We start from the raw sequence: 27,207 nt of genomic DNA on the forward strand, positions 1-27,207 counted from the left end.
AGAAAAGCTCTCCCGTAGGTGAGGTTTATGGCTGGCCTTGGAAGGTGCTCGCCACGTCTCAGAGGGCGCCCGCCTGAGCACGCTCTGCACCATGGACTCCAGGCGTGGAGGGAAGACGGAGCAGGGACCGTGCTTCATCCAGAGGCTGTGAGGCCAAAGGGAACGGGGTTGGAGAAGAGGGAATCTCTGCCATGCAACGTCGTGCGGTGTCAGAGAGCCCTCCTGTGTCCCACGGAGCAGCAGGTCCACGCAGCCCCGTGCAGTGCCCTGCAGCAAGAGGAGCTCAGGAGAAGTTGCTAACTGGGTGACATGGTGATGACTTCGTGGTCCCATGTCACTTCCACCCATCACGGCGTCGGGTGATGGAGACACAGGCAAAGCATCACCCAGCCATTGGTGCCCATCGAGCCTCGTTGTACTGCTTCAGGTATGACTCCCAGCAATGAAACAGAAATAAAGCAGCATAAACCAAAGCCCTGCCATCACCCCAGATAGTGTCTGCCAGCTCTGCCCGTGCTGCCCAGCGCTCTCCCTAGCCCCCATAGCCTCACTATCCTCGCAGCTACAGCCCAAGGCAGACTGGAAGGAAGGTATGATTTAAGGTCCAGCAAACACAGAGATTCATTGGACTGCCACAGCACAGAAAAAGCACGTTAATACCTAGAATGCTTCCCTCGATGGCACCACGACATGGTACACACACGCACACACGTACATAGATATCTACAGGTAATGCATGGGGATGGCTTGTTGGCAGTGATACAGACCTTGGCGATGGTTCAGGCTGCTGCTCTTTCCTTTAAACAGAAGCAATAGTACATTAGCATGGTGTCAGGTGGCAAAAGACATTGCTGCTTCACTGTTAAAACATAACGATAGGACAATACCAAACAATACAACTAGAGTGAAAGTTGTGGACAGAAGAAAGGGAAAGGAGCACTTAATTCCTGGAGTTTCTGGCCCAGACAGAAGATAACTGGAGACTCACACAACCTCAGAGAAGACACATACAACGCACAGGGTTGAAGAGTTTATCCCAACCCATCCTCGTGCCTACGCATGACTGAGACACCCGACGGTCGTGTGATTTGTGTGAGCACAGGAGGACTCCTGTGGGCTCAGCCAGCGGCCCCCTTCCTTTGGGAATGCACCGCCCTGAGGTGTTTCTGCACATAGGGAAGGATTTGAACAGCTCCTGGGACCCTGGCGCTTTTCCCCCCTGGCCATTGGAACGGAGCTCATGTCACATCTCTTGATGCACGGCTTCATGCTGCAGTGCTAACACATGGTGCTGGGAGGGGAACGTCAGTGGGAAGGAGCATGGATCTCTGCCCTGACATCCCGACACCCCAGGTGGGGTTTCTGCCTCCCTAGCCTTTGGCAGCTACTTTGCCAAAGGCTACATGGAGGGAGTGGGATGCCACAATTCCGTACATCATTTCCTACTGAGATCCCAAACCACCTGATGGACACTGAGGACAAAATGAGCTGAATGCCTGCGAAAGGGTAGGCATCACACTGCAAGCCAGGCTAAGGCCACACTGAAGTAAATACCTCACCTTCAATGACCAGGCATCTTGGTGACATTTCCCTTTAGCAATGAGAAGAACCTGCTCTGCCTCCAACTGCTCTGATGCACAGCTTTGTCGCACTGGGAAATTGCATTTAATCTGGGTCCCCAAGCAACCTTGCCCCTGCAGCCCCATGGGAGGGAGCAGGCTGCTCCTCACCACACAGAATAAGGGACAAACTGGACTGCGGGAAGACCTGGGCAGGAGGAGCTTGATTCACTCTCAGAGTGATGCTGCACCAGCCCTGGCCCTGCCTCCATCCATCAGTGACCACTGAGACCTGCACAGACCCCGTCCCCTCTTCCTCAAGCTGAGTGCAGCAGTGTGCAGAGACTAAAACAAAATACCCCTCCGCCATCTGCTCCTTGCTCAGACAAGCTTGGAAGCCCAACCCCAGTCACTCGCTCCCATATTGCCATGGGTCTACAGATCTCCATCCTCTGCAGAGACACACAGCCCAGGGCAGGTCCCATCCCACACCTCCCCAGCCGGCCCTGATGCTCACCAGGCATGGCCAGCACCAGTCCATCCCTCCTGGGGTCTCCTCCTGGTTCCCCATTCCCCATCCTGGTTCTCCACTCCCCATCCTGGTTCCCCATTCCTCAAATGGGCAGCCTTGCCTGCTTAAGAAGGTCAAGAATCACCCCTCCCAAGCACAGGTTGAAGCTGCAGGACTCCTGACCTTCTGGGACCATCACATATAGCTTGCCACAGCAAATAGTTCTCACCATTACAATCTTGCCTGCTTTTGGGGATGGAGAATGAAGTAACGCACTGTGGGCCTGAGTCTTCTCTGAGGGTGGTGAAGACTATAAAGGTCAGAGGAAAACTGGGAACACTACCTCGATCAGACCCTTTGTAAATACAACTTAAGTGTTTTCAGTCAAGCACTGTAGCATTACTCCAGAGCCAAGTTAGGCTGAAGAAATTCATGTACAGCATGGGAGAGGGATGGGGAGGAGGTCACTGAACAACCTATGGGGGGACCAACTGCCAAAGCCTCTCACATCCTCAAGGCTGTCTATATGCAAAAGGCAGGAAGGAAAAATAAACTAAAGAAAAAGGAAAAAAAGGAAACAAAACAAAAGGAAAAGGTTGCAAAGTGGGCGCTTTCCAAACTCTCAACTCTGCTGCTAACCTGAATGTCAGTCCCGATTTGCTCTTCAGGTTCCTCAGGAGCTCCAGCTGGTTCAGAGGAGGGATTAGTCTAGAGGGAGAAAATAAAGAGCATTAATATCCAAGCAGAGCTGACTTAGAGCCTCCCATCTTGGAACCTTCCCCTGCTGCCCCATCCTTTCAGCTAGAACCAGCTTAGTGCCACCAAGCGCAACTGGGAGACAGCTCAGGAAGGATGGAGAGGGGTTTGGCTGCTACTTCCAACAGTGTCCTAAGGCAGAGCAGTGGGGAAAGAAAGGGTGACAGCAAAGAGAGAGAGAAACTTGTCTGCACCACTGGATTTGGAACCTCCCAAAGCACAAGCGGCTGCCAGGGGTTCTGAGCAGCAGCATCATGGTGTTTTGGCAGGAGAGCTGGTTCATCAGGTGCAGTCTATCGGTTGCCATTGCTCTGTCTGGAGGTCAGCACTTTGGCTCTTATTAACTGGAGAGAAGCTCCAGTTTTGGAGGCAAATGGGAGAACTCAACCCTGCTGCTTTTGGCAATGTGGGGAGGCATGGGAAGGAGCAGCTTATGGGGCAGAGAAAACTGGGACCTGAGGTTGGGAGCAACGTGCTCCGGGGTCAAGTTCAACCAATTCCCTACTGTCCATGCCAGGTTTTGCCCTGAAATAAGACAAAACCATGTATCATTGCCTTCTAGGAAGGATGGGTTTCCTTCTTTTCTTAGGAAGGACCTGAAAATGGGAATCCTGGTTAATTAAAAAGTAAAATAAATGAACACCCTGTGGCCTATTGTGATTTTGTGCCATTGAATTAGCTCCCACATCCACTTCTGATTCTTCCTTCAGGCCCTGGGAGACTGCGGCTTGCTCCATGAATATTTAACATTGATATTCACAGGTTTTCAACCAGGAGATGCATGAGCTGGAGGTGTTGGGGGGAGGATGGAGAACGTTGCAAGTGGTTTGGAAGAGCATCACCTACTTAAAAGCTCACCTGGGGACTCCGCATTCAGGCTTAAGGCCAATGGGGCTCATCTCATGGCTTGCTGCAAAATCCTTTCTAGGCCACCAGTGTGCCCTTGTCAAACTAAGTCCCTGCAGTTGAGACCACAGCGCAAAGAGCCACAACCCCAAGGCAGTGTATACATATGGCTCTGCTGGAAAATGAGCCACCAAGGTTTTAAATAGAGCAAGAATGACCCAAACTGGCCTAAAATGGCAACTTTGAACTGCAAGGAAAGGAGCACAAGTGCTCGCAGACTGGTTTTGGCTGAGGTGCTGTTGCTTACTGTAAAGTAAAGGCAGAAGTATTCATGCCCATGTTTTTTCAGCCATTATGAGACCAATAGTTTCATAGTTTTCCTCTAACTGAAGAAAAAACCCAACTGGAAAAGCTTTTCCTCTGCATCATGAAACTCATCCTCACAAAAACCCCCAGTCGTTCAGCAGAGCAGACTTGGTGCTCACAAGATTGAGGCAATCAGGACATCTTTCAATCCTAAGAATGAAGAAAAGAGTAAAAATAGGCCTGAAAATTTTGGCTCGGCTCCCCAGGCCAGCTCTGTTTGCTGCCATCCAGAGAGCACATCCTGATCTGATGAATTAATGCTCCTCTTCACTCAAGAAGTCAGGAGGAAGCTGACCTTGGTGCAGTGGAGCAGCACATGAGTGCTGGGCTGTCTCCTCCCTTCAAACCCACCGCAGGGCTGGCAGATTCCTTCCAAGATGGGTGAATAAAATCAAGCACAAAGTGTATTTAGCGGCTAATGAAGGGTGCACAACTGTTCTTTGGTGCATTAGTTTCTCATGGATGTCCATATCCAGGATAACAGCCCCACTTTCCCTGGCCAGGATCACAAATCCAAGGCTCCCACTGATACAAGTCTCAGAGCTTATTAGCTCACTGGATTGAAGGATTCAGGATCCCAAAAGGAGCTCTTTCCTTTGTCTAACCCAGGTCTACACCGTGCTGAAGGTGGGCATCTCTTGGACCACCATAGATGCTTCCATGCAAAGGTAAAAAGACGCACAAGGAAACACAGAAATTCACTGTTTCTGTGGTAGGGTGATGGGTGGGAAAAAAACCCAATATTTTACTGAAACAATGATTAAAAATGGATGCAAACTCATCCATGTACTTGACCTGAAATTCAATTTGAATCGAATGCTCAGCCTAACCTGTCATTACAAGAGAGCAGCTTGAGGAACAGCTACTGCATTGCACCATTTCACCAGAACCTCAGAGAAAAGGCTGGGCTCTGCTCAGTGCTTTGACTGAGCTTTGCTATGAAACACTGATGGAGGGCACCCTGCACCCCTGTGTGCCATCGTGCCCTCCTGAGCCATGGAGAATGCACCTCCGGGCTGGGGCACCTCATGCTTTCTCTCTCTCCTCCTGGTCCACGTGTCACTTGTTAGCAAGGGAAGCAAGTTTTGGTTAAAGGGGAGCTAGGTGAGAAGATCTGCACGCCACAGGAACACACACAGCTCATGCTACACACCACAGCAACGCTTCCGAGTCGCCGGCTTCCATCGCCCCTCCCAGGACAGCACAAACACCACACTACCTCCAGCTCCCCTATCCAAAGGGAAGGCAAATTCGCTATTCCTGGTAGCACAGATAAGGTTCAAGCACTTGGGGACAGTAGGGATATCATGCCTCCAGCCAGGACATCATCCAAACCCCACAACACGAGGAGGGAGCAGCACACAGCAGAGGGTAGGAGTAGACACAGAACCACACACGCACACCACGACATACACAGAAACGATGATGACGACTTTGAATAGTCCCTGTATGAACAATTAGGAAGATGGTGACAAGGAGATGGATGCAGGAATGGAATGGTGACTTAAATGAGTCTCCATGCTGTGTTGGAGATCCTATGAGGAGCCAATTTTTACCCTGACAATGACTTTATGTCTCCAACCTAAGCTATTTCATTTATGAAAATATATATTCATTTATATTAAGTACATTTATGAAACTTATAAACTACTTTATTATAAGAAATGGGATGGAAGTGGCACATTCTTACTTCAGTCCCAGCAGCATTAAAATGTCCAATTCTCCCAACAGGCTGTTGTTCAGCACAACAGAAAAGTGCATTCAAAATATTAGGAATGCAATTCAATGATGCAATTTGCTGTAAATTAACCCCATAAAGTGGTTAAGTGTGATTTACTAAGGCTGTAAAACTTGCATCTGTGAAAACTGGAACCAGGTTTGGAAATCAGGCACTAAATCACATCAGTTTTAAGAGCATTAATGCATCTAGTGAGGATTCAAATTGCTCGAAGAACAGAGGTTGGCCCCTAGTCTTGAAATGCAAGCCATTTATTCCCCACCTTGATACACTGACTTGATAACACCTTCAGACACCAACCTCATCTAAAATACGCCTGTGATTTTTCAAATCTACTCTTTACTGCAGAACCCAAGATAATATTGTTTATCATAAATCTTACACAGCCATATACAGGTCTTTGCATTTGGATTGACCCCAAAAGGTTAAGTCCCAAATTGAATAACTGGGGCTTGCTCTAGGTCAGTCTGGGAAGAAAAATACTGAAATGGAGAAGTCCTGCTGAAATGGGACATCCCTTTCCCAAAAATCAGACTGGATTGCTACAAGAAATGAATGATTGTTTCAGTTTAGTATTCGTAGAATACCACGTTGGAAGGGACCTCAAGGGTCATCTGGTCCAACCTCGGAATGGATCAGACCATCTGGTCCAATCTCTTTCTCCTCCAGATGTTGTCCTCAAATCAGGCACAGCTACTACTGTGATTTCATTCCATTCTACCACTGATGTATCCCATGGTGCCACCACCCAGCAAATGCAGCAAACCAAGCATTGCCTGGTGGAAACAGCTCCTACAGTATGGAGTGAGACAAATGACACAAGGAAGGATGGGAGCAGAGGGCTGGAGAAAGAGCAACACGCAGGAGTGATGGCAGAGGGAAAATGGGAGTATGAGTAGGGAAGTTTTCTTGTTAAACATTGTATGAATCAGAGGAGGTTGGTAAGACCTTCACGAAATAACCTTTAAACACCAAGCTTATCAAGCACTCTCCCATTCTCCTTCCTTAAATCATCATTTTGACAGATGGTTTCCCAACACGTGTGTGTACCAGTAGCTAAAACATACACGGAGATGCATAGGGTTAGTCTGTAGGCAGCAGGATGGGGAGTCTGGGTTGGGCTTTCACTCATTCCTTTGAATAAACTGATCTTCGGAGGTTTATTTTCCTTTCTTTCATTTGCTTTTGCAATTAAAAGCTTTGCATGTTACAGTCCCAAACGAAGAACAAGGAGTGACATGACACACAGTTTCAGGGTCACATGCACTTCATACCTGGAGGCACCGTACGTTTGCGTTTGCGTGCTTTTCAAGTGTTTTCACCCAAGAAAACCAAAGGGATAAGAGAAAGAAAAAGAGGGATGGGGGGAAGGTGGGGTGGAGGAAAGGGGGAAAGAAACAGAATAAAGAAAATTAGCATATGAGCCAGGCTTAGAGGTGAGCACGGAGCGTGGGCTGAGCCTGCTCAGAAGCGCCCGTGTCACCCTCATGTCACCCTTGGGGACAGGCAGTTGGCACCTCACTCTGAAAGCAAATGAACACCAAAGAGCAGGGAAAATAGGGGGGCCACCAAGAGGCCTTTCAAGGGACATCCAAAGCCCTTGGTCCCATCAGCCAGGGACACCCTGAGCTGAGATGATGGCTTGGATGTGCCAGTATTTTAGTGAAGGCCAATCTATGCACGTAGTTCAGATCAAGGCCCTGTTCTCAGTAGTGACAATAAACAGCAATATTTATCCAGCAAATCCAGTGACTGATGCAGAACAGGTCATGGTGTCTGGAAGCATTACAAGCTCAAACCATACCTGTACATAAAGGGGCTTTGTGCCTATTTCAGATTTGGTTCTACCACATTTTGAATTTCAAGATGACATCTGAGCTTCTCTCAAGAGGCCACCTTATTTTCCCCACACGAGTGAGACTAACTCTACTGCAGTGATTTGAGTGATGTTCTGGAGACACGTGAGCTCCTCCAAGGCATGTACAATGATTTTCTCATATCAAGCAGCCAGTCATTTTGGAGATGCCTTGGGAAAACAAGTAAGCTCAAGTCACAGGGCTCCTTATATGAGGAATAAGCAGCCCAATGTTGAACAGAAAGAGTGCCAAGGTAGTGATGGTTGCAGATCACCCCCTGGCACCCTGGAGAGACATAGGGATACTGTGTTCCTCCAACCCACTTCCTAATCATGCTTTGTGTTGCAGCCACATGTCTGCAGCCATCGCTTTAATGCAGCACTGGGCTTGATGTGCTGCTCTGGCTGTACCAGTGCAGAGCTGGCTTAGTGAAGTGGGTAGACAAGGATAGATGCACAGTGTGACTGATGGAAGCTGCAGCCAGAACATACAGTTACCCCAATTTTAATGTTTTCCCTAATTTATCTGACGGCATCCAAAATATATTCAACAGCTCACTGCTTTCTTGGTAAAAATATCCAATTTGGCCAAAAAGCTGAATCCACCACTGCATCCATGGCTCACTCTCTCAGCTGATGCTTGTTTTATCTGCACACACACAGGTGCTGGGATTTAAAGGTGAAACTGAGAGAGCAAAATAACCTATGCATAGGGAAGCCCAGGGTGATGCTGCTGCTTGGGACTGATCCTGGAGCAGCACCCAACCAGTAAAACTGATGCCTGGTTTAAATCCTGCTATAACTCTGCCCTGGCTTTTCATTCAGGAGAGCTGGGCTTTTCACCAAACTGCATTTCTGCTCTTTTTCCTCCTTAACACTTTTATTTAGGGTCTTCTGCAGGTCTTCAGCTTTTGTTCCTGTGTACTAACTCCATGGGAAATACAGGTTCTAACAAGTGGATTAAGTATCAGGCAATCACCCCAGGACATCCTCATGCAAAAGGTGTCACTGTATGTCTGGCTGCGTGGTAAGTTCAGTCTTTCAAAGAGCAGTAAAACCCAGCAAAGTCCACTGAAATCAACCCCTGGCTTCCTGCAGTTTGCAGTGGACTTTGGGCCAGGTGCCATCCTCATCCTCTCCAATAGCCGATCACAGCCAGTGCTGCTAAAGTACAGTGAGATGGGGGAGTTTCAATGGGTGAGGTTAATGCTATTGGAAAACAGCTTTGTTCTGTTTCGTTGGGTGGTTGGTTGGTTTTGGGTTTTTTTCTAGGCAAAATCTTGAAGCTGGTTCATAAATCTCTAGGGGAAAAAAAAAAAGCAATCAGACACACACTGGGAATGAATCCAATGAAAACTCACTGACCACAACAACGTGACTAGCGCCTAAAAACACGCCAGAAGGGGATGCAGACAGCGTGGAGTGCAAAATGAACAACAACGTTTTGCATTTAGCTTCTGGAGAAGCCTCTGCCTCAATGCCACCGACCATGAGAATCACCCGGGGGATGCAATGCTTGCCCGCATCCCAGGGAGCAGCGAGGCACAGCAGGAAACTGTCCTCATCTCCATGAAGCTCCAAATCGCAAGAGGCTGTGAATTCCCAGAGCACTGCTCTAACTTGCGTTGTATCAGCTGAAAAAGCTGCCTGGGGATGATGATGAGTTACCTCTCCTTAAAGCAAGGCAGATGGATGCTGCTCAAACACAGCAGTGTTTTATCAGCATCATCCGTCACAGCTCCACGTCCTTCCCTACTTGTGTCAACAGATCATAGAACCCCAGATTGGTTTGGGTTGGAAGGGACCTTAAAGGTCATCCAGTTCCAACCCCCTGCCATGGGCAGGGACACCTTCCACCGGGCCAGGTTGCTCCAAGCTCCATCCAACCCAGCCTTTCTCATGATGGATAAATGAAATGCAAGACATGGGAAAATGCTCATTGAATCCTGATTTGGTTTTCTTCCTTTTAGAGAAAAAATAAGGAAAGGAAAGGGGGACCCAGGGCAAATGCACCCAGGGAAAGTGCCGGGACAGAAGTTTGCTGAAAGGCAGAAGGACCATAAGAAACCAGCTGGAGCCACAAGGAGAGCCCGGGTGGGTGAAAGGAGCTGCACACAGGACGAGGACGGCGTTTACCTATGATCCAGAGCAGCTCGGAAGGGAGATCTTCACCCTTGGGCACAGCAACTGTCACAACACAACGCAACTACCAGCAGCCGTGGAGAAATAAAGGTGAAAAGAAGAGCACGTACACACACACACAGACATGGAAAGAAAAAAACCAACAGGGAAATTAAAATCAAGTCAAAAAGAAATAGACAAAACCAACCACAAAGCAAAAAAACTCCAACAGAAAAAGCATATACCGGCTCTTGAAATCAACTTTTTTGACCAAAAACGAGGTAATAAACGAAACTGTATAATCAGATAACAAAAATAAATATGGAGACAGTGGTGTCATGAGGAAGGCGGTGGAAGAGGCAGAAGGAGGTACCTGTACATGGGGACGGTGACGGTGCGTTCGTAGTACTGCCAAGTGGAGTGCAGGTCCGTCCGGGATAGGTTGGTGGCATAAAATCTCCAAGCCGCCTATGGAGGGGATCATAGTGGGACTGTGAACCACGTATGGGCAGCACTGCCCTTGGTTTTATAGCCTTTGGCCAACACTGAGTCCTCCCTCTGCTATGGGATGGGTCTGACCTTCCTTTTCCTTGGTTTAATACATGCCAAATCTGGGGTGGTACCATGGTACTTCTGACTACATGAGCCCAGCTAAAAGTGCTGCAGGTACCAGGCACCCACTGTCAGGTTGAAGTTAGGCATCAAATAGGTTTCGCTGCCCATCAGGGAGCTAAAAAATGTGGAGAGAAAGGAGCAGGGGAATGTAAAATGACTAATTTCACGTCTCCAAGATACACACCAAGACCAACCTTCTGCGCAGACATCTGTTATCACGAATTAAATGCTCCCAATTGCAACTTTCTATCAGTATAAATATTCTCTTTGGTGGGGAGAGAGGGGGAAAAAGTTGGGTAAAACCAGACCCTCCGAACGCATTTGTCTCTCTGTGCTGGGCTGGATTTTGTTCTGTTTCCTACCACATGTGTTATTTCTCCACGGCTGATTTCCTGGCATTTATTCCCACACAAGACTAGTCACCAGCTGCTGTCTCACACCTTACACACACAGCCCCATTCTTCACCTGCCTCTCTCCTCCCCAACACCTAAAAGACGATTAAACCCCCCCCAAAACCAGGACAAGGTATCCCCACAGCTCCTTGGATGTGATCCTCACCTGAATCAGGCCCGCTGCTGGGTTTCGCCTCTTCTCAAAGTGTTTTTGCCGATGCTGCTCTTGAACCTTCAGAGCAAACCCTGAACCCAAGATGCCCTGGGGAAGAGAACAAACATTTGCAGCTAGCAGGGTGTTTGCTAAGCTTTCGCTTAAACATTGCAGCCAGCTTTCCCTCCAAAGGTTTGTTCTGGGTTATTTCTTGCTTCTGATGGCCAGGAGAAGGACATCACCCCTAGGAACAGCCTTTGCAGGAGGTTTTGGTTTTGCTTCAATAAATACTTGTGCAGAGCCAAATCTGGAGTTTCCATCTCGCTTGCCCCATCTGTGGGTACTCAGACAGGGTTTCCCCTCTTCTCCCCTTTTTCTTGACTCAAAAGCCACAGAGCTGTTGCAGACAGGAGATCTCTGAATACATCGTGCCACCGGATGTGGCTGTTGCATTGCCATCAGCTCCAGGGGCTTGGGACAACACGAGCCGAGCTCAACACCCTCCCAGCAAGATGCTGCAGCCCCCACTTACAGCAGGAAGGGCGAAGAAGGAGACACCGATGAGGGTGAACGTAGCTGCCAGCAGCCGCCCATTCCAGGTCTGCGGGTACTTGTCCCCATAGCCGATGGTGGTGAGAGTGATCTGCAGGGAGGAGAACACCACAAAGCCCTTGGTCAGATTTAGAACTGAACCCATACAGACAAACTTCCTACAGCATCAGAGCGTTCAAGGCCAGGTTGGACACAGGGGCTTGGAGCAAGCTGCTGTAGTGGAAGGTGTCCCTGCCCATGGCAGGGGGTTGGAGCTGGATGAGCTTTAGGGTCCCTTCCCACCTAAGCCGGTTGATGATAAGCACCTCTGTGGGAAGCAGTGCTATCCTGATGCCCAGGACAGCGCTGTCGCCTTCCTCCTCAATACACTGAGTTTTCACACCAGTTGGGAGCATTTTCTTGCCTTCAGCGGACACAGAGAGCTGCCAGCTGGTGCAGAGGCTTGCGGCAGCTCAGAGCCTCCCCCGGGAGATGGGGCTGTGCCTTCGGCAGGGGAAACAAACCGGCACCATTCCCCCAAATTCCCTTTTGGCACCTCCATGGAGGAAGGCAGAGCTGGCTGCATGCAGAAAGATCTGATGTTGTTTATTCCCAATTTCCCCAGCAGTGCCTATTAGCCGGTCTGCCTATTTAAAAACAGTGTATTATGCCGACAGGATGAATTATGGCTGCTTCATGCAACCTAATTTAGGGATGGGGTTTTTTTTTCCCTTCTAAGTATTATTGCAATGCACCAAAAGAACACTGGCAAGTTGCTGTGTGTTTTGGGGAAGGAGCAGAGAGATTTGTTGGAGACAAAGAATCCTCTGAATTTCAAATTGCAGGAAAAGATGCATTTTCCCACTTCTATGGACTGACACAAAACCTGGAGAGGGGCTTTGGACAAGGGCCTGTAGGGACAGGCCAAGGGGAATGGCTTTAACCTGACAGAGGGGAGACTGAGATGAGCTCTTAGGCAGAAGCTCTTCCCTGTGAGGGTGCTGAGGCGCTGGCCCAGGGTGCCCAAAGAAGCTGTGGCTGCCCCATCTCTGGCAGTGTTCAAGGCCAGGTTGGACACAGGGGCTTGGAGCAAGCTGCTCCAGTGGAAGGTGTCCCTGCCCGTGGCAGGGGTAGGAGCTGGAGGAGCTTTAAGGTCCCTTCCAACCCAAACCATTCTCTATGATTCTATGGTGGGTATTCCCCAGGGCTTCTGAGAGGATTTGGACAGCCTGAGATTGGCAGGGGAAGGCAGGGAGAGATGGTCTGATTGGGAACATCTTGGATACTTCTGCCCAAACTGGCCCTCACTGTGCCAAGTGGAAAGTTGTCCCTATCCCCTAACCTCCACAGACAGAGCCAGCCCCAGGGATGGGAGCTGACACTGTGCTGATGTAGCTCTGGAAACCTCATGCATTCAGCTCTGAATAAAATCACTTTTACACAAATGGAAGAACAATCCCAAAGCGCTGTTTAATTGGACACACTAAAAGCCCTATCAATTAGATGCCAGTTTGACAAAGTGGTTAGAAAATGCAGCTACATGGCTACTCCTGACTGAAACACAAAGTCAAAGCAATGCTCTCTCCATAATCACTGCAAAGTTGGTTTGCAAACTCTTTCTGATATATCTAGACAAGTACAAAAATTGGGTCCACCAAGAGCAGACCAAGGGATGAGTTCCTGAGCCTGCAATTTGATTTAGTTTGCTCATCTCTTAACATCTGCCTGCACTGCATCCAGGAGTTGGACAGTGACAAAACCTCTTTATCTTCATGGAACTCCAATTCTACTCTGAGCTTCTCAACGGCAACACAATCACCTCCACATCCTGAAACAGGGAGCAGCGACCCTCTGCCAAAGGCTTGCAAGGCCTGGGAAGCAGGAGGGATAAATCTGCCCATGGTTCTCCCAAGACAGAGCTCTAATCTGGGCTGCCGCTTTTTCCTCCCTGTTTATTTTCTAGTTATGTCAAATCAGGCTTTGGTTTTATATTTGTCATCACCAAGGGCCTTGAAAGCAATTTACTGCTTCATTCCCTTTGTAGGAACAGAGGAGCTGCTTGATCAGCTGATTCCATCCCAAGCCTGTTATTGGGATTTGATCAGATCTGGGCTTTTCACTCCATGCTTTGTAATCAAGGCCAGACCAGTGCCACAGTGTCGGAGCAGAAGAACAATAACACAAGAAGATTAGAATGTCATTAATTCTCTTTGTTAATGGGGTAATCCAATAATCCACATGCATACACACCCTTGAGCAAAGCAGAAGTATTGCCCTTTCCTCCTTTGTCAGCAAAGATGTGAAAGGGAAGAGCTTTCAGTGCTGAAGTCTGTCTGGTACTTAGATCCTATTAATTTCCTAACATTTATTGCAGTGTCTTTAGCAGCGTGTTACCCAAGGATCATTTTAAATGATTCCATTCTAAATACACGTCAAAACGATGATCAAAGCACCCGTGGGGTCTTTATCCCCCCTGTTTCTACCGTCATGACAGAGCTAAATCCCACGGCTGGGAGCACACGAGTTTCCAGCTTCCTTGCGGCTCCCGGCAATTCAAGGAATGGGATCTCTTCACATCTTCTATGAAGTTTATTTAAGAAAAGAGCTAAATTAAGCAGCCTGAAGCCATTTAATAGAAATGTTAACTAATCCTTAAGTTGACTCCTCACGTAAGTGATAGAAGATGGAGGGTTAATGGACATTTAATAACCAGCAGCTGCTCTATGAAAATCACTTACCAGACCCCACCAGAGTGCATCTGCGTATGTATCAAAGTGCTCATTTTCTCCTTTCTCAGCCAAATATACCAGGAAAGAGGCCAGAATGAGGCACAGGAAGCCAATATACCAGGCAGTAATCAGCTCCTGCAAGAACATTAAGGGATAGCAAAGAATAACTGCAATCTTGGTGCGCATCTATCTCCAAACACTGTGTTGCTTGTGGTTGCATCTGAACTTTCCCTGCATTACTTCAGGCTTTGGTTGGAGATGCTAATGCACAGGGGACAATCCCCATCATCTAAACACATACAGCAGACAGAGAAGGAAATGGAGTGATAATAGCTTCATTATTTCAAGATGTGGAACTGAGACTAAACAAAAAATAATCCAATTTCTCCAGTTCACCCAAAGAAGTGGGGTTAAAAGTCAAATGGGAATCCCCAAATCCCTCGGGGCTCTGCTCAGGGCAGGTCCCTTCCACTAACTGGGGAGAAGCTACAAAGCTGGGATCTGGGTACAATATATCCCCAGTTTCAGGGAAGCTTTAAGTCAGAATTCACAGGATTTTAGGATGAAGTTAATACAAGGACGAGCAAAAAACACCAACAAACTCCCTGTGATTTTTACATAGTTCTGGATGAGCTGGCAAAGCTTTTCAGGGGGAAAAGTGCAGGAAACAGGAGAAATGTTAAATTCCTACATTTGGCAGCAGGAAACAAAACAATCAACAAACTCTTCCCAATTCAAAGAAAGGCCAAGGTGCCTTACATTGGGAAGAGGTACTCAGTGTGCCTGTGAGAGGCTGCTGCAAGCAGGATGGGCTTTCAGATACTCATCCACTTTGAAGCGCATCCTGGACAAAGAGCTCACAACACCATATGTGCTTAATGAGGCTGCTGCTAATTGCTAACTCTGAAATGAGCTCTATCAGTGTGCAGGTGGTCCCTACATTCAATATATTCCCTGCAGCAACTCAACATCTCTCCCTTCTCTCCTTTACATAAGCTCCATCAAACCTTATGTGTCTGACTTTGCATTTCTCCCTGTGTTACCTACAGCATCTTTCCAATCTCCCCAGGCCTGGGAGATGTTCAGAGTGAAGAAGTGAACCAAAGCAGTGCCTTTGGTGGGGGAAAAACATGAAGAGCAACTCAATGTCCTTGCTGGGGACTCACCTTGCTGTGTGCGTAGACCACAGAGCCCAGGAGCTTCCATGTGCCGCCCCGCCGGTCCATGCGGATCATGCGCAGGATCTGCAGGAACCTCAAACTCCTGAGTGCTGAGGTGGCAAAGACGTTCCCTTGGGACCCTGCTGCCAGCACGGCGATGGATGCGATCAGCACCATGATGTCTGCACAAAGAGAGGGCATTGAAAGCTGAAGGAATGCTGCTGAACCCCTAACAAATGGAATGGCAACCCCTACTGCCACTGGCAGCTGCAGGCTCTGCATTGAAGTGATCTTGTGTCGGTTATAACTTGTGCTGAAAGGACATAGCATCAGTCTTAACCTGGATGTGAAAGGAGCCACTGCACACATTATGGACATTCTAGTTTCCTTCTCCACACTCATCATTCCATATGACGATTTTTTATTCCATAAAAATGGGAATGATGAGTATCAAATACCGCGAAGCCTGAATTCTTACATGATTCAGTGTTAGCACTGTTAAACTGGATTAAATCCTTGCAAAATGCACACTCATTTTTATCAGCTTCAGAGCTGTTCAGAGATGGGAATTCCCCCATCTAAACTGGGAATTAAAATCGCAAGGTCCACTCTAGCATCAGAGGGTGCTCAAGGACAAAGGAAGTCCAAGAAGAAAAGCTTTGGTCTATATATCTTAAATTCAAAATGATCCTGTAAACTCTCTCTTTCCCTAGTTTTCTGTGCAAGTTTCATAAGAGTGCTTTTGTGTGGAATAAGCTAAAATCATGCATACGACCCCTGCCAGCTCTGGACATCCGAAAGCAAGCTCCATAGAGAATGGCACAGCCTCCCTGCCCCTTCCTTACCCCATTAGAAAGAACTGCTGTGCACAGATGGCCCCTCTCACAAGAGGATCACCAAGTACATTACAAACAAGAATTAATTAAGTCTCATAACTCCCTTGTGGGGCAGCTCATCAGCACCAGGGAAGGCAAAGTGAGATGCACACAGATATGTGAGAGATCCAATGGTGAGGCTGGATGCAGGATTGCAGGAGCTCAGCTCCTCCTGCGTTAACCCCCTCCCCATGGCTGTGGGCAGTTGGCAGCGATGCTTGGGGCACAACAAAGAGCATCCACAGCTTTAATATTGGATGCTGCTTGACATCAAAGTGCTTTTGAGTTGGGATCAGTGTTTTGCCATCGAAGATAAATGCAGATGAAAGGAGAAGTTTGGGAAGAAGGAAAAGTTTGGGAAGAAGGAAAAGTTTGGGAAGAAGGAAAAGTTTGGGAAGAAAGAAAAGTTTGGGAAGAAAGAAAAGTTTGGGAAGAAAGAAAAGTTTGGGAAGAAGGAAAAGTTTGGGAAGAAGGAAAAGTTTGGGAAGAAGGGTTTTAAAGGCTCCTTCAGAATATTTCCAGTTTATCTTACCGATGACACAGAAAGGCTTGCGGGCAAACTTTAACCTCCCCCTCCAGCCCCGGTATCGGCAGCAGCAGCCGGCAGCCCAGATCCTCACGAAGTATTCCACCCCAAACACCACGATGGTGACAATTTCCTGCAAGGGAGACAGTGCTGTTAGTGGAGAAAGATGCACCGTGGGGAGCAGGCTCCAGAATTGAGCACAGACCCATAGCCTGACCTCCAAACACATTCACAGAGCTGTCTGCACCATTAGAGAGCCCAGGCTTGAATCACTGTTGTGCCTCCCTGTCACCCTCCCCTAGGGTGGTGGAGGTACTGCATGTTGTAGCCCTGAACTAGAGCTTTTCACCTTCTCATATTGTTTGAGGAGTACCTGGTATCTCCTCACCATTAACCTCCAGGACTTGACCAGTTTAATGCTGAGCAGCACAGGGAAGACCAGAGGTGGGAATCACCTGCTGCTCCATTCTAAGACTCTTGGCAGGGGATTTGGGCTTTCTCCCTATAAAATCAGCCTGGTTGTCCCTGTGTGCTGGCCTGTCTGGTGCAGGAGTGTGTAGATCCTCTACCCCTCAATGCCCAGCAAGCGCACTGATGCTGTGCATCACAGCTCTTTCCATCACCATTCGAACACCCTCCACATGCTCCTTTCCCTCCAACTTCTTTATAGCAGCTCTTGCCCCAGCTTTCATGTGTCAAACCTGACGAAGCCCTAATTAGTCTGCAGCACCTTTTGATGTCGATGTAGGGCAGGGGCTGAGGAAGAGAAAGACAGACAAAAGCAAAGGGGACACGTGGATCTGGCAGCCTGGCGGTGTGTGCAGGAGCTCTGCTGGCTCCCAATGGCAGGATCCACGTTGCCAGTGTGAGGGATGCCAGGCTATTTAAGGAACTAAACTCTGCAGCTTGGGGATCAAATAGTTGCAGGGATGCTGTAGTGTGGGAGAGGAGGCAGCTACACAAGCTGCTCCCTAAGGAGAGCATCCGCAGCTTTAATATTGGAAGCTGCTTGACATCAAAGTGCTTTTCAGTCAGGATCAGTATTTTGCCATTGTAGATAAATGCAGATTCAAAGATAAAGTTTAGGAAGAAGGGTTTAAGGGCTCCTGAAAAATATCTTTAGTTTATTCCTGATTCCTCCTTTCCACATTCTTCCTATTGCTTCCCTACAAGTACCAGTGGTCCCCTTCTCACAAGCAAGAGTTTAAATTCTTGCCTCAGTTAAACATCCCCAACCTCAGGTTTTTGTGCTGTTTTGAGTTTGTTTTAATGCCTCACTGAAGGCTTCATTTGCAACTTTGCACTTACCAGGATGTAAAGGGCCCCTTCTGAGCTGTTCTGGTACTCATCAATGGTCGAAAAGACTGACAGCACCAGGCAGGAGAACACTAGTAGAAAACTACATAATACAAGAGAGAGACAGAGAGAGAGCATCAGTCTTCAGGGCAGGAACTTCTCATACTTCAGACTAGTCCAGAGAGTATTTATGGACATATTTCTCTAGGAGTATTCACTGTGATGCTGCTACAATGCTATGTAAAATGGGAAAGTCCCTGGGTTTACTCTCTGGAAGGGTTCAGTGTGGATGGACCCCCTGCACTGTTCCCAGTTTGGCAGGTTCCAATCCAATTCCCCTCCCAGCTGGCAGCTCTGACGGCATCTGACGTTATTTCCCCAAGGAACCATCAGCTCTTCCTGCAGCGTGCATTCCACCAGCATGCAAACAAGCAGAGATATTTATTAAGGTGATAGTAGCTGACTCGACTGCCTGATGAGCAGGAGCACAGGCTCAAAACAAACTCCACTGGTGCTCTGTGGATGCATTTGCCTCCACCAAAGCTTACATGGAAACTACAGGATCATAGAGTGGAAGGGACCTTTACACTCATCCAGCATTATCCAGGGATAGGGCAGCCACAGCTTCTCTGGGCACCCTGTGCCAGCGCCTCAGCACCCTCACAGGGAAGAGCTTCTGCCTAAGAGCTCATCTCAGTCTCCCCTCTGGCAGGTTAAAGCCAGTCCCCTTTGTTCCCATTTGGAATGGGGCTGCATTTCCCATCCATAGTAGGGTATTTTGGGGTGGATTTAGTGCTCCTTCCTTAGGCAGGTACTCCACATTAACCCCTTACTGCCTGGAATGGCTGTTGACTTTCAGGCTTGTTGTAGTATCACTGGGAGGTGGATCGTTGTCACTCTGCTTTTCTGTGGCCAGACATGGGACATGGCAGGGGTTTGATCCAGTCCAAGGGATGGGATCTTGATGCTGTTGGTGTCTTAGCCTGAAGCCAGAGGGGACTCAGCTTTGATATCAGCTCGCTCAGCCTCTTATTTACCATGAAACAGGGAAGAGTCTCAAAACCCCCTTTCAGCACGCATCCAGGTCTCACTGACATCCACTATCCCAAAAGCAGCCTCGGAAGTGCCGCACTATCACCATTCCCAGGCTGTCCATTAAAACTGCCAGCTCCGTGCTTCCCGCAGGGCTGGATGTACTAACGCAAATCAAAAGGCACCGGATGAATGACAGGAACTCGACCCTCAGCACTCAACACTCAATTCCAGAGCTACGGAGGAGCCCTGGCATCCGCTCATGGATGGAGAAGATTTCCACTGGCGCTGCCCACTGCTCACTTCAACAAAGGGAGGGAAATTAATTTACCAAAGATCAATTTACTGATAGCCTAAAGGAGGCCAGTGCAAGGAGAACCTGCAAGCTGCATTCTCTAAAAGCATTAAATAATTCATCTGTCTGGCTTTGTCTCACAGTCCTACAAACTGCATTCTGAATATTTATAAGGCACGGTTGGTGGGTGCTGCTCCTTTCTGTTGTAGAAAGAAAAGGGAGTTCCATGCCACCAGGTCGTGCTTGTGGCTTTGCAATGACCATTAATGTCACAGTAACGAGTGAAAATAGGGGGATCTGAAGTGTTTATTTGAACCACAAGCTGAACCATCCCTGCCTGCTGCGGGTAAGAGACCTTCAGAGCCATCTCCTGAAGGCTGAGCTTTGTCAGCAGCAGGATGAATTCAGCACAAACCAGATAAGGACAATTGACTGATTTCTCACTGTAAATTTCCTCTTCTCACATCAGGTCTGGTACCCACAGACTTGAAACAACCTCAAGAGAGTAAGAAAACCTCCCTTGCGATCCCATTCATTATGTCCCTTGCTGTCTTCTGTAAGTCTTAGAATGCTTTTTCTCCCCAGGCTGGTCTTTAAAACCCTTGCCATAAAAAAAGCAACCTGCCCTGCACCTAAATGAGCTCCATCCATTCCTACATTCTCCAGGTTGCCTGGGCCAGGCCCTGGGAGCTGCTGCCCACGCAGTGGCAGGGGGAAATAGAGCCCTGCACTACTGGAGGGAAGGAGCTGTAGCTGGGTCAGGCAGCCCTGATCCAGGGTGGCCCAGATTGCACTGCAAACTCCGATGTTGGAGTGAGAAACAAATGAATAATCAATGGAAGAAGAAAGAGAAGAGGAAAACAAAAAGCAATTATAAGGGAAAGGGATCAGTGGGAAAGGAAACCCTGCATATTCTGGTTAAAGACGTAGAACACGGGCTGTGCTTTTGTGCCTGAGGAGGTGCTGAAAGCATCAGCGTCAATTCAGACTTGCACATTGTTTGCTAAGGTGACCACCTTGGATGACTCTAGAATAAAGCTGCACTCAAACACCGAGTCCTGGCAGGGACAACATCGCAAGAAAGAGGATTCCTGTGCATTAAGTTTGTCACTCGACATATATTGATGGAGCAGAGAAAAGGAAAAGGAATGGCTTTATCAGTTCAAACCCCAAGGGTGGATTGTGCCAGCAGTGGTTATGTGGGGAGAGCCAGGGCAGCTCCTGGTGCTGCTTCTTCCTTATCCCAGCATATGGCTGCAGCCTCATCCCTATTCCCCTCATCTCCCCAGGGCCAGCTCAGTGCTGCTGTAATTCCAGCTCTGCACTCCTCAGGGCTCTCATTGCCAGGGAGACCTGATGCAGGTCACACTTGCAGGGTCAGCATTAATTACAGCACTGCCAAGCATGGCAGGCAATGGGGAAGGCACCAGCTTCTCCAAGGAAGCATGGGAGCTCCATGACCAAATCCCACGTGGACCAAATCTCCTCATCTCACTCCCCAGTGGGGATGTTCAGCCACCGGGTAAGGAATGGTCCTGCCAGCAAGGGATGCAGGCACTGGCTCATGACAGGGTGAGCTGCACAAGCATCCCAAAATAAACCCATAGTGATGCACAGATGCTCTGCTTGGTCCACAAACCTTTGGGAGGCTGCAAAAGGAGACTATGAGAATAAAACCTTTCTGCAAAGAATCTGAATTCAGGGATTGAGGTCTGTATGGCTCTTGGGAAGCTTTGAAGGATCTGCAGACCCACTATGGATAAAGGACTGGCATAAGAAAGCTTAGAGGTATGTCCACACTGGAGATAGTGTGTATCCTCTGAGCTGACACAGAGGAAGGGCAGTGGGGAACAGGAAGGTTAACTCTGCTTTAATTTTACCTAATCTACCCAGACAGCACAGAAAAGGGCTCCGTATGATAATGGACAGCTAGGAAAAAGGAAACAGGCCAATAAATAGTGTAGAGGTTGGGATAAATCTAATTTTTAAAGCCACATATCTAATTGAAGCAAATTACGCCTGCAGCCTGACTCTGGATAATGTTAATGTGCAATAAGTAGCATTAATTATATCCCATCTAATGATTTTTACGTTAAAGATGCCAATTCTGCTTAGAGCTTTGGAGAAGACTTTGTCCTCCTCCTTAGCAGACAAGAGCTGGGTCCTACCTGATGTACAGCCGGATGGATGCAGAGGGCAGCGAGTGGTTTTGGACCACTGTGTCCTCCATAGAGTGATGGCATGGGGAAAGCTGATTCCTCATGTCACTGCATCTTCTCACCCACCACCCATTCCCATGGGCAACCCAGCACCTTCTGAGGCTATAGCATCCCCCATGCCTGTTGCTCAGACCTTTAAGCTCAGCCAAGACTCAGCTGTGCAAATCTGACTGCTGCTAATACTAATAAATCCAAAGTCTGGCTTTACATCCAAAGGTTATGTTGACTTTAAACACCCGTGCAAGCTTCTTATGGCAATTTATAAATCCCAGTTCAAAATCTGCCTATCCACATTTCATGTGCACCGTGCTTTGGGTTAGCAACAGCAAAAGGAATCTCTGAACTCCCCCTTGGAAGAAAAGAAATACTTAACAATGACTTGAAAGAGGTAAAATTGTCCTTTTTTTTTCCCCCTCAGTAAAAGCACATGATGGAATCATCATAAAGCTTTTCAGGTTAATCATCTCATTTGCCTTCCAAAAGCAACCCCCTTGGATTCTACACACCCATTTACATAAGAATTTAAAAAGACCTTTAAATTTATTCCTGAAATAGTTGTATTCAAATCATATTCCCTGACATGCAAAGCCATTGGGCTTCCTCTGAGGGAACACCAGTTATGAGCAACTGGATTCCTGGATGTGATGGAGATGGATACAATACAAAGAGGTGGCACAAGCTGGTAAGAAGGCACTGTGTTCCCTAGCTTTCGCTGGAATCGGGAAGGGGCATTAAGGATCGGTTCAATTACAAAGAGCTGGAATGGAAGAAGTGTTTACTACAGGCATTGGAGAGCTGCACAGTGGAAAACAACTTAAAACATTGAACACATTTAAATTACTTTGGGGACGTGAACAAGGCATTGATAATTGTGCTAAAGTAAACCCCAAATGCTCATGGGCATCTGTAATCCCCGCAATCTATTTGCTGTGGTCTCTGTAGAGCATCAGTGTTTAAGTACCTAAAACTTCAAGGTAAATCAAAGGCCACAAAAATGCAGCAACGGCAATAAACCAAGGTGAAAGAACATCCATATCAAAGAGGAACAGAGATTGCCAAATGCCTTTTACCACTCACAGAGCCTCCTAAGCAGAATGGGAGTATTTACAGCTCAATTTAAATCTCGGGTGAATCATAAGCAAAACTGATAATACCATGACTTTTCCAGGGGTATCACACCTACCCTTAGCCAGGAGCATCCCTCATCTTTATTCATGTCAGCAATCCTGCTGTGATTTGCCACCCAGCTCTTCATTTACAAGGCTAAACACGAGCCCAAATGCCTCGCTCTGGGTTTCCACATGCCTCAGACTCAGCCAAAAGCATCTCACAAGGCAACTTCTGTCACTAGCAGAGCTGGAACAGAAGCAGGGAGTCCTGTCTTTTGGTGCTGTGCCTTAATGCAAGCTCTCCCTTCCAAAACCAGCTCCTGATGGTGTCTCATTCCCTGCAGGTTTGGCCATGCCCAGCCATGTCCTCTCACCCAAGATCTTGTTCCTTAGAGGAGCCTGGAGGCTCCTACAGCATCCATGCAGGGAAATAACATTGCTTATGGGCAATACATAGGCTGGTTCCAAGGCAGGGATTCTCATGGTTTATAAACCTTTTAATACATCTTTAGTAAAGGTCTCTTTGGGACAACATTAATAGGTCCTGTGCCTTCTCAGTGCACTGAGATGACAGCTGAACAGCTACAACAAGCAGCACTGTGTTTGTACAAAGGCATAAAGTGTGCTAAGGATGATGCTGCAAATGGAGCATCCCCAGAGGACCAAAGCAGTGTCCCAGAGGAAGCTGTGCTGTGGACAGCAAAGCTACATTAAACAGGGCTTTGGGAAGTGGGAATTAATCAGGATATAGAGGAGCAGATCTTAGAGATCCCAACCATGGTACAGGGGTGGCGCTGGGATGGGAAGTTAAATAAGATGATTTCTTTCCCTCATCAGCGCTACCAGCACCCACAAGCACCCAGGACATGCCCTCTAGCCCTGCTCATGGATGCAGCAAACCTGCTCCCCTTGTTGTGTGCTAAAAACCAGGAGGTGGTTTCCCAGGTATTCATTTTCTGGGGTCTTTCCCAGCCATGTGGCTGGAAACAGGAACACCATCACCTCAGCACGGTGCCCGCTTCCATGCTTCGGCTCCCCTTGCAGCTATTGAAACACGCCAGCACATTTACATCCCAGGGGAACAGAGGGAATGAGACCTCCCTTGCATCAGGTTCGGGGGGGGGGGGGAAGGTTGTTTTCTGCTTTATGGGCAGATAAGGAGCATTCACAACTCCATCATGCAAGCTAAGGAGTAAAGAAGAGCTGGTCACAGCTTTACTGTGTCAGCGTGGTAAAGTGGCACAACCAAGCCACAAAAATATCTTCTCTTCCCCAGCCTTCCTTCTATTTAGGTAGTGCATTTCTCAGTTAGAATAAAGAACAGGATACGGCTTCACATATATTGTCTCCTTCAACATCCACCACCTTTCAAATCAGTTCCCACTCCAACAGCTCCTCCAGCCTTTCCCTCTTGCTTATAACAGCATCAGGGAGCAGAAACTGCATCATCTGCCCCGAGTGCCCAGAGCCCTGACCTGAACACATGAACCAGAGGAATCTGAGCAGAAATGGGTTTTGCATGACATATCTTGTCCCTACTCCAGCAAAGGACTGGGTATCTCCACACTGAGAAGCTTAAGAGCTTTTCAGGATTGAAGCCTCGCAGAACAAAAGCTGTCTGGGAATGGAGATCAAGATCTGATCATTTACAGCGGGAAAAGGGGTTAAATTTAAGGAATGGGTTGGGTGTTTTTTACAGGCATTTAACTCACCTCAGAATAAAAACCTTATTGATAATAATCACTGCATACAAAGTTCTAGCTGCAATGTTCCTCTTTGTCCCCATTAACGTGAATCACTGCAAAACACTTGTCTGTGCGTTCTGGCCCTGCACATGTAGCCTCGGAGGAGCCAGATGTCTGGAGGCAAACGCAAAGTATTCATCAAGCCATGCACCTGCCACACAGCAGTATCAGGCTGAGCTTTGCTCTTAAGACTTTGGTGGGCAGGAATACATTTGCGCAGCTGCACTATAACGGGGCACGGGAGAGAGCCCTAAAGACCACGGTGCGATTGCGGTGCATTGGGAGGTAAATTAGGAGTATGAAATATTGGACGTTTAAGTAATTCTCACAAACATCTGCACAGGCATTTACTCAGAGCGTGTTCATTGATTTCAATGTGAGGGAAAGTTGCTGTCTCATGCAATACCCGGATTATTCAGGTTGAAATCTGAGCACTGCCGCTGGTTTCATCCCACAGGGTATTCCCCCAAAGAGCCTCAGCTTCCTCCATGCCTCTGAGAGATCATTACTAGTGAGTGCAGGAATACAAACCTTCCTCATCTAACCTTTATCTGTATATGAAGAGCAAGTTATTTCAGTTTCTTAAGGGCTTTTCTGCAATGAGAAAAACGAACTGAAGAAGCCAAGGGCTCTGCTGCACAGCTGGAGCACACAGGAATAAAAAGTCCTTATCCTGAGGTGTCAAGCTCCTTGGACTTACCTGGGTAAGTCACTTGACCCGACTTAACTGAGCTCTTAAACTGGGTTAAAAGCAAGATGTCCCTGTAAAACATAATGCTGAATCTCATCTAAACACTCCTCGAGGGAATGGGATATACAAAAATAGGCTCCGGTCTAATTGCAGATAGGAAGATTGCCTCCAAATGCACAGGGCTGGGTCCTGCTGCAGACAGGAATAGCAGCCCTGTTTCCAAAGGTCTGTCCCAGAAGCAGCAATTCAGCCCGAGGTTTTCCTGCCCATGGAGGACAAGCTCCATCTCTTCGAGCTCCTTTACCTTCACTTCCCTGACTTTGCATTAGTTCTACAGCACCAAGAATCACAGCACCTCAAAAAGGAGCCTCCTCACTGAGAGCATCTGCAAGGAGCTGCCAACACAGGTTCAGCAGCTGCATGAACCATCTGAGATCCACAGCGGGCATCTAAATGGCTCAGAATCTTCGTGTTGACTTCAAAACACTCACTTTCCCTATGCCTCAGCCCATGGTTTATGCTCCTGTAAAGACAGGACCCCAGAGTTTTGCTCTTGGGCTTCCTCCCAGCCAACAGCAAAGAACAACCGAGATTCCAGCATATGTCAGAGGCACACGGATGCCCTGACCACATCTCAGGATCCATCCCCAGCTTCATGCCTTGATAGTCAGAAGACAAGAACGTGGCTTCTCGGAGCCAGAGGCTAGCGGCTAACACAGAAATGGAAAGCACAGCATTCCCGAAGCGCTGCTGATTTCATTTGCTCATCAGTTTAATTAACTGAGTCTTGGGGAGAAGAAAGAAGTATTTGCAAACTGCCCGTATAATGTGTCTTAGAGCTGGTAATTTCACCATCTGTTTAATTTCACTTCTCTTGTCCCAGCTTGTGATTAGGAAGGAGCTCAGAGGCAAGATACAGGAGAGCTGGTTCACAGCCTGGTAAATCCCAATGGCTGCACTGTCATGGAAGGGGTGTCCAGCTCATCCAGGTCTGAACCCTGCGATGCCTGAAGGACACCCAAGTTTGGGATACAGGAAAAACACAGGTCCAACAGCAAGAACAAAAAGGCCAGTGGCCAGTTTGGGAGCTCTGCATCCTTCCCCCACATCAGTAGGGCAGCATGCTCCCTCCACAGCAGAATACAGCCCTGATGCTTTTCACATCCATGAAGCTGCTCCTGTTGGTTTGGGACCGGTTGTGCTGGGAGCAGTGCCTTGATGTACAGACAGGCAGGCCCAGAGGAGCTGCTCAGGGCAAAGGGATGCTAAACAAACCCAGCTCTGCAGAGAGCTCAGGCTGCAAGAGGCAGTGCTCTTTAGCCCTAAACAGCTGCTGAAACAGGCAGCAGTGCCACAGGGAGGGGAGAGCATCACAACCGCTGCCAGTCAAGCTCTGGTTAACTTTGCCACTAACAGAACTATTTGGGCTCCTCCAGGAGCTGCCACTGAATTCAAAGTCCTTCTCCACCAATCTCCCCTTTACAGCAGTAGAGGTTCCCTGAGCTGTAGCCAGATTTGTCCCAGCCAAACTGCTCCCCAGGAGTAATGGGGACATCCTCCTGCAAGCATCTCATCATGGAATGGCTTGGGTTGGAAGGGACCTTAAAGCTCCTCCAGCTCCAACCCCTGCCATGGGCAGGGACCCCTTCCACTGGAGCAGCTTGCTCCAAGCCCCTGTGTCCAACCTGGCCTTGAACACTGCCAGGGATGGGGCAGCCACAGCTTCTCTGGGCACCCTGGGCCAGCGCCTCAGCACCCTCACAGGGAAGGATTTTAACCGAATTTGCCATTTCCACCCAATTTGCCATAGAACTGAGATGCCCCCAGTGATGGGCAGCAAGGAAGAGAAGCACACCCTGGTTTTGCCCCTTGAAGGAGGCTGCTGTGTGAGCTCAATGGGTCAGCACCCAGCAGAGAGCCAGGGAGAGCCACAGAAACCAGCTCCCCCGAGTTCCTCTGCTCAGCAAATGACAGGTTTGTTCCCTCTCCTGTTTTCCCTCTGCCAGTAAACACAACAATAAATAGCAAGCTGCAGAAGGCAGATGATTGTGTGGTGAAAGGTGCAAAACATCTAAAAGTGATTTA

The 27,207-nt window shown here is 48.2% G+C and overlaps 1 protein-coding gene across 4 annotated transcripts in view; it reads right to left on the minus strand.

Moving 5' to 3' along the window:
* KCNQ2 (potassium voltage-gated channel subfamily Q member 2) overlaps nt 1–27,207 on the minus strand; it is a gene marked incomplete at both ends in the record, with an annotated part of 62,690 nt that overhangs the window by 22,275 nt on the left and 13,208 nt on the right. For 2 of the 4 annotated variants that reach the window (XM_080628158.1, XM_080628156.1), the window contains 10 exons: nt 764–797; nt 2,710–2,778; nt 7,051–7,080; nt 10,126–10,220; nt 10,927–11,022; nt 11,447–11,557; nt 14,184–14,309; nt 15,341–15,516; nt 16,742–16,868; nt 18,044–18,134. In XM_080628158.1, coding sequence (XP_080484284.1) covers nt 764–797; nt 2,710–2,778; nt 7,051–7,080; nt 10,126–10,220; nt 10,927–11,022; nt 11,447–11,557; nt 14,184–14,309; nt 15,341–15,516; nt 16,742–16,868; nt 18,044–18,134 — 955 coding nt within the window. Of the gene's footprint in view, nt 1–763; nt 798–2,649; nt 2,779–7,050; nt 7,081–10,125; nt 10,221–10,926; nt 11,023–11,446; nt 11,558–14,183; nt 14,310–15,340; nt 15,517–16,741; nt 16,869–18,043; nt 18,135–27,207 lie in introns of all 4 variants that reach the window. The other 2 variants (XM_080628155.1, XM_080628157.1) reach the window with 2 other exon arrangements.

This window comes from Psittacula echo, assembly GCF_963264785.1.
Source record: "Psittacula echo genome assembly, chromosome: 12".
NCBI classification, from domain to species: domain Eukaryota; kingdom Metazoa; phylum Chordata; class Aves; order Psittaciformes; family Psittacidae; genus Psittacula; species Psittacula echo.